The sequence below is a fragment of the Carcharhinus amblyrhynchos genome, chromosome 13 (genome assembly GCF_965287045.1).
Source record: "Carcharhinus amblyrhynchos chromosome 13, sCarAmb.v2.hapA, whole genome shotgun sequence".
NCBI lineage: Eukaryota > Metazoa > Chordata > Chondrichthyes > Carcharhiniformes > Carcharhinidae > Carcharhinus > Carcharhinus amblyrhynchos.
The window spans coordinates 58692073-58705836 of record NC_137336.1 but is presented as its reverse complement, the minus strand read 5'-3'; the positions used below and the strand labels follow the sequence as shown (position 1 = coordinate 58705836).

Below are 13764 nucleotides of genomic sequence, written 5' to 3'. Positions count from 1 at the left end.
GTGCTACAAAATCTGAACAACATTTAAGTTTGGACTTAAGCAAGTGGCATTTGCATCACACAAGTATCAGGTGAGGTCATCTCTAACAAACAAGAATCCAGCTATCTCTCCTTGACATGTAATGGTATTATCATTGCTGAATCTCCCACTATCAAGTCCTCCTTGATAACACTTCACCTTGATAGCACGACACCTTTCATTACTTTTTGATGATTAAGAATAGACTGATGGGACGGCAATTGGCTGGATTGGATTTGTCCTGCTTTTTGACAAGACGTATCTGGGCAATTTTTCCACATTGTTGGTAAATGCCTGTGTTGTAGTTGTGTTGGAGAACAGTAGCTTGGCTAGGGGTGCAGTGAGTTCTGGAGCATAAATATCCAGTGCTACTCCTGCCAGAGCCCATACCCTTTGCAAATACGTGTCAAGTATAGCATTAAGTAACTCTAAGTGAAGTCTCCTGTGGCATTGGCACTCGCAAATTTCGTAGCTTTGCAGAACGATGCAGAGCAAAAGAGGCTCTTCATCCCATCGAGTCAGCACCAACACAGATTGGGGCTTGCTGTCAACTGGACACTTTGAGAAAGTAGCTCAAGGTAGGGGGACTGTCTTACCTGAAAGCCTCTCAGTTTCCCTGCCAGGAGGTATGAAGTTTAAGTTATTAGTTGGTGTTTTTACTGCCTGCCAACTCTTCAGTTTCCGGAGTGTGACTCGTGCCATTGGAGGGAGATGTTGGAGTCTGGGGTAGTAGAATGAATTTGCGCCATGATTAGGAAATCCTGCTGTTATCTGGAAGAAGCAAACATTTAAAACATGGCGTTACTGGAGTTATCCAATAATTAATCCATTTGTCCAGAGGAGGATAGAAAGAGAGAGAGTAGGAAACCTCTGCAGCTTTCAAAACATCTATTTTGTTGCTTAATACCTGTGTATGTGGTGTCCAACACTTAAAGACAGCAGAATTGAGTCAGCTGACTTGAGGGACTAAGCGAGGAAGAACATAAGAACATAAGAACATAAGAAATAGGAGCAGGAGTAGGCCATCTGGCCCTTCGAGCCTGCCCCGCCATTCAATAAGATCATGGCTGATCTGTCGTGGCTCAGTTCCACTTTCCCGCCCTCTCCCCATAACCCTTAATCCCCTCTCTTATCAAAAACCCATCAATCCGCTTCTTAAAAATATTTAGCGAGGCAGCCTCCACCACTTCAACGGGCAGAGAATTCCAGATATTCACCACCCTTTGAGTGAAGAAGTTCCTCCTCAACTCCGTTCTAAACCGCCCCCCCCTTTATCTTGAGGCTGTGCCCCCTAGTCCTACTGTCTTTTTTGAGCGGGAAGAGTCTCTCCACCTCTATCCTATCCATCCCATTCATCATCTTATACGTCTCAATGAGATCTCCCCTCATTCTTCTAAACTCTAACGAGTACAAGCCTAGTTTATTCAGCCTCTCCTCATAGCTCAACCCCCTCAACTCCGGTATCAGCCTAGTAAACCTCCTCTGCACTCCCTCCAAGGCCAAAATATCCTTGCGCAGGTGCGGCGCCCAAAACTGCACACAGTACTCCAGCTGCGGCCTCACCAATGCCCTATACAGCTGCAGCAAGACCTCCCTACTTTTATATTCAATCCCCCTCGCTATGAAGGCCAGCATCCCATTCGCCTTCCTGACCACCTGCTGCACCTGCAGGCTGGGTTTTTGCAACTCATGCACAAGGACCCCGAGGTCCCTCTGCACCGTCGCCTGCTGCAGTTTTTCGCCACGTAAGTAATAGTCCTTCCTACCATTCTTCCTACCAAAGTGGACCACCTCACACTTGCCAACATTAAATTCCATTTGCCATTTCCTGGCCCATTCGCCCAGCCTATCTAGATCCTTCTGCAGACTCTCCACACCCTCCGCACAATTTGCCTTTCCCCCAATCTTGGTGTCATCAGCAAATTTCGACACCCTACACTCGGTTCCCTCCTCCAGATCATCTATATAAATTGTAAATAGCTGAGGCCCCAGCACCGACCCCTGGGGCACCCCACTAGTCACCAACCGCCAATCCGAATAGCACCCATTGACCCCCACTCTCTGCCTCCTATTTGACAACCAATCCTCTATCCACGCTAACACCCTACCCCCAACTCCATGTCCTCTGACCTTCTGCAGTAACCTCTTGTGAGGTACCTTATCAAACGCCTTCTGAAAATCCAGAAAGACCACATCCACCGGCTCTCCTCTATCCACCGCCCTAGACACATCCTCATAGAACTCCAGTAAATTTGTCAGACACGACTTCCCTTTAATGAAATCGTGCTGCGTCTGCTCTATCAAGCAATTCCCCTCAAGATGCCTCGCAATTTCCTCCTTAATGACGGATTCTAACATTTTACCTACCACAGACGTTAAACTAACCGGCCTATAATTCCCCGCCTTTTGCCTGGCACCCTTCTTAAACAACGGCGTAACATTAGCCGTTTTCCAATCTTCCGGCACTTCCCCGGAATCCAGCGACGTCTGGAAAATAACCACCAAGGCATCCACTATAACCTCCGCCATTTCTTTCAGAACCCTCGGATGCATTCCATCCGGTCCTGGGGACTTGTCCACAATCAGCCCCCTCCAGTCTGTCGCGCACCACCTCTCTAGTAACAGTAATGTCATTAAGACCCTCCAGTCCTACCACCTTTCCATCGCTAACACCCGGCAAATTATTCACGTCCTCCTCCGTGAAGACAGAAACAAAAAAGTTATTCAAGACCTTAGCCATATCCCCATCCCCTACCACTAGGTCCCCTTTCTCATCCTCTAAGGGACCAACGTTCACCCTAGCCAGCCTCTTCCTTTTTATATATTTATAAAAACTCTTGCTATCCTTTTTTATATTAAGCGCTAGCCCAGCTTCATAGCTTCTTCTACCCTCCTTTATCAACTTTTTTGTCAATCTTTGTTGACATTTAAACCTTTCCCAATCCTCTTCTCGCCCACTGCTCTTAGCTACTCTAAATTCCTCCGCTTTTAATTTAACACTTTCCTTCACCTCCTTCGTTATCCACGGCTTATTACATCTCCTCCTACGGTCCTTTTTGACCATCGGAATAAATTTCTGCTGAGCACCAAGAAAGATCTCCTTAAAGATCCTCCACTGCTCCTCAGCAGACCTACCTTCCAACGCGCTCCCCCAGTCCACATTCGCCAATTCTTCTCTCATCCTACCATACTCCCCTCTATTCAAACAAAGGACGCGTGTCCGGGAACTCACTTTCTCCTCCTCCATCTGCAACAGAAACTCCACCATACAATGATCACTCTCTCCAAGAGGATCCTTCACCGCAAGGTCCCTAATTCTACCCGCCTCATTACATAGCACCAGATCCAAGATAGCTCGCTCCCTTGTCGGCTCCAACACACACTGGTCCAGGAAACTATCCTGGCAGCATTCCAAGAACTCCTCCTCGAGCCCACCTCGTCCAACATGGGTCGACCAATCAATATGCAGATTGAAATCCCCCATAACTACTGCCGTCCCATTCCTGCACGCCGCACTTATTTGCGCGTTAACAGCCCGCCCCACCTCCAGATCATTATTCGGGGGCCTATAGACGACACCCACCAGCGTCTTCCTCCCTTTGCTGTTCCTAATCTCTACCCACAACGATTCCACTTTCTGCTCTTTGGCTCCGATATCATCCCTTGCTACCACCTTGATGCTGTCCTTAATCAGCAGAGCTACGCCACCCCCTCTTTCCTCCTGCCTATCCTTCCTAAACACTTGATAGCCCTGTACATTCATCTCCCAGTCCCTGTCACCTTGCAGCCACGTCTCTGTAATGGCCACCAGATCGTATCCATTTGTGTCGGAAAGAGAGGTATTTTCCTTCAGGAACCATGTTGTAAGCATGTAGAACTAAGATCATGCATTAGATCAAACCCAAGATGGGGTGCAATGCCTTATCTTGTCAGCTTGGATCGTGTTTGTCTCTCTTGTGGGAATCACAAATTAGATTCAATTGCATTTTGAATTTGATTTTTGGAGGAAGCAAGGGTTGGGTTTGGGTTTGCCCCATCCATTCTGAACATTGACTTTGTAACTTGAAGCCTGAATAATCTTTTTTTTAAAAACTGGTTTCTGTCCCAGGTCAGCCTTCGTGCTACACAAACGTCCATTACCAAGTTCTCTCAACAAAAAATATCTTTTGTTTCAAACAAAGCCTGAAATCTTTCGACAATGCCATAACAGCCACAACGTAACAATACAAGTAATTATTTTCAGCAAATTCATGTCAAGAACATCTGGAGCGTGGAAAATGAGGATGTAGCAAGTTTGTGCAACTGATGATTGATGAATTTGGACCAATGAGAGACATGATGAAAGGGTTTGTATCTGAAATAGTCGTGAATGGTTTACATACATGAAAATGAACTTGGATCTATCAAGAGCCAGTTTTAACAAACACTGGTCAATGCACTCAGTGAGATAATGGATTCCGTGGTATCTTGTAGTGTTATTGATGTTGCTCTTCATTTTGTTCCAAAGTAACTTACTTATTTCATTGAATTGTGTAGCATTAAAGTAGACAAGTCCCCAGAGCCTGATGGGATATACCCCAGAATACTGAGAGAGGCAAGGGAGGAAATTGCTGGGGCCTTGAGAGAAATCTTTGTATCCTCAGTGGCTACAGGGGAGGTCCCAGAGGATTGGATAATAGCCAATATTGCTGCTTTGTTTAAGAAGGTAGCAAGAATAGTGAGCCTTACATCAGTGGTAGGGAAATTATTGGAGAGAATTCTCCAAGACAGGATTTATTCCCACTTGGAAATAAGTTGATGTATTAGTGAGAGGCAACATGGTTTTGTGAAGGAGAGCTTGAGTCTCACTAACTTGATTGAGTTTTTCTAGGAAGTGACGAAGATGAGTGATGAGGGTAGGGCAGTGGATGTTGTCTACATGGACTTCAGTAAGGCCTTTGACAAGGTGCCTCATGACAGACTGGTGCAGAAGGTGAAGTCGTAAGGGATCAGAGGTGAGCTGGCAAGGTGGATACAAAGCTGGCTCGGCCAAAGAAGACAGAGGGTAGCAGTGGAAGGGTGCATTTCTGACTAGAGGGCTGTGTCAAGTGGCAATCCTCAGGGATCAGTGTTGGGACCATTGCTGTTTGTGATATATATAAATGATTTGGAGGAAAATGTAACTGGTTTGATTAGTAAGTTTGCAGATGACTCAAAGTTAGGTGGATTTGCAGATAGTGATGAGCACCATCAGAGGGTACAACAGGATATAGATCAGTTGGAGACGTGGGCGGATAGATGGCAGATGGAGTTTAATCAGGACAAATGTGAGGTAATGCATTTTGGAAAGTCTAATACAGATAGGAAATATACAGCAAGTGGCAGAACCCTTAAGAGTATTGATCTGGGTGTACAGGTACACAGGTAACTGAAAGTGGCAACGCAGGTGGAGAAGATAGTCAAGAAGGCATATGGCATGCTTGTCTTCATAGGCTGAGTTTAAAAATTGGCAAGTTATGTTGCAGCTTTATAGAACCTTAGTTAGGTCGTACTTGGAATATAGTGTTCAATTCCGGTTTCCACACTACCAGAAAGATGTGTAGGCTTTCAAGAGAGTACAGAAAAGATTTATCAGGATGTTGCCTGGTATGGAGGGCATTAACTATGAGGAGAGGTTGGAGAAACTTGGTCTGTTCTCACTGGAACAATGGAACTGATAGAAGTCTACAAGATTATAAGAGGCATGGACAGAGTGGATAGTCAGGAGTTTTTTCCCAAGGTGGAAGAGTTAATTAGTAGGGGGCACAGATTTAAGGTGTGAGGAGCAAGGTTTAAAGGACATCTACGAGGCAAATTTTTTACACAGAGGGTGGTGGGTACCTGAAACTCGCTGCTGGGGGAGGTAGTGAAAGCGGATACGGTAGTGGCTTTTAAGGGGTGTCTTGACAATACATGAATAGGATGGGAATAGAGGGATAAGGTAGGGAGTTTTAGTTCAGTCAAGGAACATGGTCGGTGCAGGCTTGTAGGGCCGAAGGGCCTGTTCCTGTAATTTTCTTTGTTCTTTGAGTCCAGAATTGAGATAGTAATCCACTTAAAGCCATTTCTCTGCCTTGTCCCCAAAGCCTTTTAAGTCCAAAAGGTGTGCTGGTTTGGTCCATTGGCCATGCCAATATTTTTATGATCGCTTTTTGATTTTATTTACAGATTTTGTTTTAAACTGAATTCAAATACTGGGGCTGCCTGAGTTTTCTGAATTATTTCTTGAATTTTTCCAGCAATGTAACCACTGTACCTATGCTTAAGCTGAGACTTCCAACCATGGCGCACTAGTCTGATGTTTTCTCTGTGGCTCAGTTACCAGCTGAACCACACAGACTGTGAAGATCCCAGGTTTCATCCCCTGCCTGTATTAGGTTAAGTCATCTCATATGATGCAAGATAACAATTTTTAAGAGCTCATTGCTCATAGTCTTTATGCCTATAATGCATCATTGACCACTAATAACCATCAAGATTATCTGTTAAGACTGAGAGTTAAGACAAGTGGCACAGTGGTTAGCACTGCTGCCTCACAATGCCAGGGACCCGGGTTTAAAACATAAGAACATAAGAAATAGGAGCAGGAGTAGGCCATCTAGCCCTTCGAGCCTGCCCCGCCATTCAATAAGATCATGGCTGATCTGTCGCTGCTCAGTTCCACTTTCCTGCCCTCTCCCCATAACCCTTAATCCCCTCTCTTATCAAAAACCCATCAACCCGCGTCTTAAAAATATTTAGCGAGGCAGCCTCCACCACTTCAACGGGCAGAGAATTCCAGAGATTCACCACCCTTTGAGTGAAGAAGTTCCTCCTCAACTCCGTTCTAAACCGCCCCCCTTTTATCTTGAGGCTGTGCCCCCTAGTCCTACTGTCTTTTTTGAGCGGGAAGAGTCTTTCCACCTCTATCCTATCCATCCCATTCATCATCTTATACGTCTCAATGAGATCTCCCCTCATTCTTCTAAACTCTAACGAGTACAAGCCCAGTTTATTCAGCCTCTCCTCATAGCTCAACCCCCTCAACTCCGGTATCAGCCTAGTAAACCTCCTCTGCACTCCCTCCAAGGCCAAAATATCTTTGCGCAGGTGCGGCACCCAAAACTGCACACAGTACTCCAGCTGCGGCCTCACCAATGCCCTATACAGCTGCAGCAAGACCTCCCTACTTCTATATTCAATCCCCCTGGCTATGAAGGCCAGCATCCCATTCGCCTTCCTGACCACCTGCTGCACCTGCAAGCTGGGTTTTTGCAACTCATGCACAAGGACCCCGAGGTCCCTCTGCACCGTCGCCTGCTGCAGTTTTTCGCCCCTTAAGTAATAGTCCTTCCTACCATTCTTCCTACCAAAGTGGACCACCTCATACTTGCCAACATTAAATTCCATTTGCCATTTCCTGGCCCATTCGCCCAGCCTATCTAGATCCTTCTGCAGACTCTCCACACCCTCCGCACAATTTGCCGTTCCCCCAATCTTGGTGTCATCAGCAAATTTCGACACCATACACTCGGTTCCCTCCTCCAGATCATCTATATAAATGGTAAAAAGCTGAGGCCCCAGCACCGACCCCTGGGGCACTCCACTAGTCACCATCCGCCAATCCGAATAGCACCCGTTGACCCCCACTCTCTGCCTCCTATTTGACAACCAATCCTCTATCCACGCTAACACCCTACCCCCAACTCCATGTCCCTCGACCTTCTGCAATAACCTCTTGTGAGGTACTTTGTCAAACGCCTTCTGAAAATCTAGAAAGACCACATCCACCGGCTCTCCTCTATCCACCGCCCTAGACACATCCTCATAGAACTCAAGTAAATTTGTCAGACACGACTTCCCTTTAATGAAACCATGCTGCGTCTGCTCTATCAAGCAATTTCCTTCAAGATGCCTCGCAATTTCCTCCTTACTGACAGATTCTAACATTTTACCTACCACAGACGTTAAACTAACGTTTGATTCCCGGCCTTGGGTCACTGTCTGTGTGGAGTCTGCATGTTCTCCCCGTGTCTCTGTGTGTTTCCTCTGGGTGCTCCAGCTTCCTCCAACAGGCCGAAAGATGTGCTGGTTAGGTGGATTGGCCATGCTAAATTCTCCCTCAGTGTACCCGAACAGGCGTCGGATTGTGACGACTAGGGGATTTTCACAGTAACTTCATTGCAGTGTTAATGTAATCCGACTTGTAACAATAATAAATAAACTTTAAAGTTGTTCATTTTTCAAACACTTATCAACTTCTACTTTAGAAGTTATTGCAAATTCTATTTCCATTACTGTTCCTGGTATGATCTTACACGTCCTAAAAACCTTCCTCTAAAGAAAATAATTCTGCTCACTATTTAATTTGATCCTTTGGTGATGATTTTGAAATTATAGCTGGAATTCTTCAATCTCACTGACAGCTGGGATTCTCTGATCCCACTGCAGTGAATGGAGATTGGGTTGAGCACCAAATTCTCTGTTCTCACTGGCAGCAGTAGCAGGGTGTATAAGACCGGAGAATTCCTGCATATATCTTCTACTTAACGGATTGATAAGTGTCAATTGTTTCCCTAGTTTGTCTTCTCAAAGCCCAACAGACCTTTCAACCTCTCTGCCAAATCTTCTCTTCACTCTTAAGTGAAAAGTTTCTTTAATTCTTTAGTTCCTGGGATGAAGGGCTTGTCTTTGGGCCTGTACACATTGGAGTTTAGAGGAATAAGAAGTGATTTTATTTAAACACAAGAGACCCTGAGGGGATTTAACAAGCTGGATGCAGGGAGGTTATTTCCACTTGTTGGAGAGACTAGAACTAGGGGACACCATTGAAAAATAAGAGGTCTACCGTTAAAGATGGAGAGAAGGAGAATTTCTTTCTCTTGAAGGGCCATTAATTCTCTTCCCCAGAAAGCAGGGGAGACTGGGCCATTGAATTGATTCAATGCAGTTAGACAGATTTTTGATAGGCAAGGGAATCAAAGGTGATGGGAAGCAAACAGTGAAATGGAGTTGAGGCCACAACCAGGTCAGCCATGACCTTATTGAATAGAGGAGAAGAAGGCAGAATGGCCTACTCTTCCATCAATATTCCTACTCTTCCATCAATATTCCTACTCTCTTCTTGACTGAAGCCTCTCATCCTCATATTATTTAATGTAAATAAATGTTGTGGTTGGGACCAAGCTTTTAACTAAAATCTTTGGAATGGGAAAGGGACCTGAGTGTTATGGTATACAATTGTCTATAGGTCATAACAAAAACAAATTGAGTATTAGAGTGCATTTACTATAAAGTAGAAAGCATTATGGTGTCCTTATTAAGGATCTTGATTAGGCCTCACCCAGAATAAGAACGAAAACTGGAGGCAAGATGGATTTGAATGAATCTGCAGGTGTTGTTGGTTTGGGCAAAAGAAGATGCATTTGGACTTACCACAAACATGTTTTAACTAACGTTGATCAATACCCTCAGTGAAATGTTGAAATCCAGAGTCCTTTGCACTTGGCAGGTCATAACACTCAGGGCTATGGGCCAAGTGCTGGCAGATGGGATTAGGTGGAGGTTCAGCTGTTTCTAATATTTTGGTGCAGACTCGAGGGGCCAAAGGGCCTCTTTTGCGCTGTAGGATTCTATGATTTGCAAAGTTATTAATGTTGTTTCTCTACCTGTGAAAAAATACATAGAGGAAGTTGGGTGGTGTGCCTCATAGTCATTGTAGTCTCCTGGAAATTGTGTTTGATCATCTTAGAGAGGGGTCCGAGCTTTTATAAGTTTATTTTTCTACCTCAGTCAAATGATTACATGATGCTACCAGGTTTGCATCACGGTGTGTGTGTGTGTGTGTGTGTGTGTGATTGGTTGGAGGGGGGGTGCATTCTGATAATAATGGTTCCACACAGGTCCTTATCATATATAAGAAGTGTGTGAACTTTATCAAAGTATTTGTTTGCTGGAATGGTCTGTAATGTCATTGATTATTTTCCACCTTTTCTCTCAACCATAATGTTGACTCAAGTGGAAAATAATTTGAGCAATCAATTGGTACAGCTCCTAATAGCTGAGCGCAATCTCTTAATGGACTGGAATTAAAGGCCACTAACCACATATACTTTGCTTCTTTATGGAGAGTACAGAGCACTGTACGAAGCACAAAGTACTTCCTTTCCTCCATCTATTTTGTTCCTTAAATTTTATTACAAATGTACAGTCGGAAGTCAGGTTAATTACCTTTGTTATTTTGTCCTGTGGAATTGTTGCAAAATTGGGTGAGGAAAAAGTGAAGCCACTGTCTGTCCCAGCATCATAAGGATAAAGGTCAAGTGTCAGCTCCTCCTTCCAGTGACTTCCCTCGCACAGAATAATGCTGTCACCACCAACAAACCAGTCAGGACTAGGGACTATCCGGACCATAAAGGACAGCTGAAGAAGAACCAACAAGTAAACCACAGTGATAGGATACAACACTCTGTACAATCACACATTACCACAGCATAGATATCCCCACTCAATCCCGACTTGATTCCTTTAAGAAAAATATACTTTCAATTTCCCAATCGAGTGAGAGATTACGCAGTGTCTGGGTGGAATTTTCCCGTCCTGCCCACCCGGGAACCATAACGGCTGGGGGGATGGACCGTTCGATGATCCATTGACTTTGGGCGGGAATTTCCAACTGTGGGGCAAGCGTGGTTAGAAAATCCCACCCACTTGTTGGAACACTCTTTACGGTTTGGTGTCTACATTGCTCACAACTAAATGTCAGCATGGTGGCAAACACAGCTTCCTCACAGCGCCAGGGACCTGGGTTCGATTCCCGGTTTGGGTCACTGTGTGTGGAGTTTACACATTCTCCTCGTGCCTGTGTGGGTTTCCTCCGGGTGTTCCGGTTTCCTCCCACAGTCTAAAGATGTGCAGGTTAGGTTGATTGGCCATGATAAATTGACCTTAGTGTTTGGGGGATTAACAAGGTTAATCTGGAGTTCAAGGCCTGGGTGAGATTGTGGTTGGTACATAACTGATGGGCTGAATGGCCTCCTTCTGCACTGTAGGAATTGTATGAAATGTCAGAGCTGACGTTAACCATTGCTTGCTGCGACAGGGTGATGGGAATAAAGCCAAATTTTTAAACTTAGAGGGCAATTTTACCATTTTGATTCTAAGTGCTGAATCAAGGTGTAACTCAGACCCAACTTGGAAACCTGCTCTCAGGCGCCCCCATACACACTCAGCCTGAAAAAGAAATTGCAAGTCTGAATTGCGCTGTGGGCGGGGCTTATCACGCCCGAAGCACCGCTGCTCCAATCGGAGTCTTCAATTGTGCGTGTGCGCAGAAAAAAACCCGATAAATGCTCTCCTGTCACATCGCTTCCAGGCCACAAAAAGCAGATAAAGCAGCCCCGGAGCAAAAAGCAGGAGCGATGGCCCCCACAGATATCACCCCACCCCCACAACATAACTGACCTCTATCCACTCCCCCCCCAACCACTACCAGCCCGATCGCAACCCCCCGCCCCCTTTCCCCCTCACCAATCACCTGCAGAGTGGCAGCGGACCCCTCCGCCCCTGCCAACCCCAACCTCCCCCTCCCACAAGAGAATGATCTGGCTTCCTCCTTCTCCCTCCCCCCACCAATGATCAGGCCCTCCTCTACCAGAGATACATTCGGCCTCCCTCCTCCTCCCCCCCACAACCAGAGGAACATCTGACCTCCCTCCCTGCCTCCTCCACCTGAGAATGATCTAGCCCATCTCCCTCCCCCTCTCCCCGCGCCCCCCATCTCCCATCACCTGAATTAGAGAACCATTGGAAGCTCTGAACTTAACTCTTCAGAAGCTGGAATGCCCGAAACAGACCTTTGTCAAGCATATCTCCTTCACGCTGCATCTGGACGGGCAAACACAATGGTAAAATGGGAAACGCAGGTAAGATTGGGCGTCCAGCTCATTAAGTCAATTTAAATGCATGGAAATACATTTAAATTAGCATTGTGCTTGTTTGGGGCACGGTTCCGATCGCGGCCATTTTCGGGCCTTGGTAAAGTGGGAGTCTGCGTGGACATGGGCGCTGATCGCGCTACCTGCCTCACACCTGATTTTACCGAGTTTTCACGTCCTAAAAAATCGGGCCTTTAGTGATCAGAATGAGATCAGTTTGCTTGAATTTACCAATACATAAATTTAGTTAAATTCAAGTATCAGGCTGGGATTAGCATGGTCCTTTACTTTTTATTAATTTATGGGATGTGGGCATCATTGGCTGGGCCAGCATTTATTGCCCATCACCTGTTGCCCTTTAGCAAGTGGTGGCCTTTTTGAATCGTTGCAGGGCCTAAGTTTTAGGTACAGCCACAGTGCTGTTAGGAGGGGAGTTCCAGGACTTTGACCCAGCGACAGCGAAGGAATGGTGATATATTTTCCAGTCGATGATGGTGAGTGACATGGAGAGGAACCTTAAGATGATGGTGCTCCCAGGCATCTGCTGCTTTTGCTCTTCTGGATGGTAGCAGTCATGGGTCTGGAAGATGCTGCCTAAGGAACATTGGTGAGTTTCTGCTACACATCTTGTAGATGGTACACATGACCACCACTGTTCATCAGTGGCGAAGGGTGTGAACACTTGTGGAAGGGGTAGAAATCAAGCAGGCTGCATTGTCATAGATGGTGTCGAGCTTCCTGTGTATTGTTGGAGCTGCACTTTTCCATGCAAGTGGAAAGTACTCCATTTACAGAAGCCAGAGGTCTCGAACCTACAGCTTGTGGACTACAATTGCCTAAACCCAACCCACAAAGCCCAAGCATTTCAATCCTCTGTGATTGCTCCTCATTCACTGGTTTGTCCTGTTTGAATTTTTATGGGCCTGTTGATTTAGAAAGAGTTCATTTTAGGTTACTGCCGCCTTATTGTATTAGTATCAGCAGCTTGAGGCATCTGAATGTGAATTGTAATAACTTTCATATGTAGCTAAGTGTATCTGAGAGACAAATAGATGGGCAGGTCTGCACTGAGCTCTGTGCTGCTTCCATTGGCATCGCAACACAATTTCCTCATGACATTCTGTGCTTCCATCAAACCAGGTGAGCCAGCTGTCTACCTTGTACACATAGAAACATTGCTTCACCAATTCCTTACCAGCGGATGTGTTGGATAGACTGTAAGCTTAGTTGATCTCTGTCCTATCCCAGTCGGAATGGCTGGTGCTTCGAAGAACCCAGCAACGCTGTGCATCTTGTTCTTTGCTCTCTCTGTCTCGTATGTTAGTGTAGCATGTGTTCCTCTTTCTGCGTATTCCCGTACTCCAGGGCTGGCCAGGGAATCCAACTGCCAGAGCTGGTATCTGTCGCTATGAGTGACGGCTGTATTGGAAAATAAAGCTACTAACTCAGCATTTATAAAATCATTGAGTAAACTCCTTGATGGTAGATTAAGATGGTGAGCAGCTAAGCCGCTCAGACCTGGAAAGAATAAACAGTTACTCTGTTGTAAATCTTTATGTGTTTGGATAAAACAGGTTCGAGTGTAGCACGAGCCTCTTTTGCATTTCTCCTGATCTTTAGTTTAAACGGATTGCCAACTCACTATCAACTCAGTTTTATAGCACAGAAAGAGGCCCTTTGGCCCATCGTGTCTGTGCTGGCCATCAGGCACCTATATATTCTAATCCCATTTTCCACCACTCGATCCATAGCCTTTGATGCTATGGAATTTCAAGTGCTCTAAAAGCTTTTTAAATGTTGAGGGTTCTCACCC

At 45.6% G+C, this 13764-nt stretch overlaps 1 protein-coding gene across 1 annotated transcript in view; it reads right to left on the bottom strand.

Annotated features, from left to right (window-relative positions):
* LOC145351299 (spondin-2-like) overlaps positions 1-13764 on the bottom strand; it is a 65403-nt gene that overhangs the window by 15533 nt on the left and 36106 nt on the right. The window contains exons 5-7 of the mRNA XM_080200925.1: positions 13147-13370; positions 10246-10437; positions 615-789 (exon numbers count right to left, since the gene is read on the bottom strand). Of these exons, the coding sequence (XP_080057051.1) occupies positions 615-789; positions 10246-10437; positions 13147-13370 (591 nt within the window). The remainder of the gene's footprint in view (positions 1-614; positions 790-10245; positions 10438-13146; positions 13371-13764) is intronic.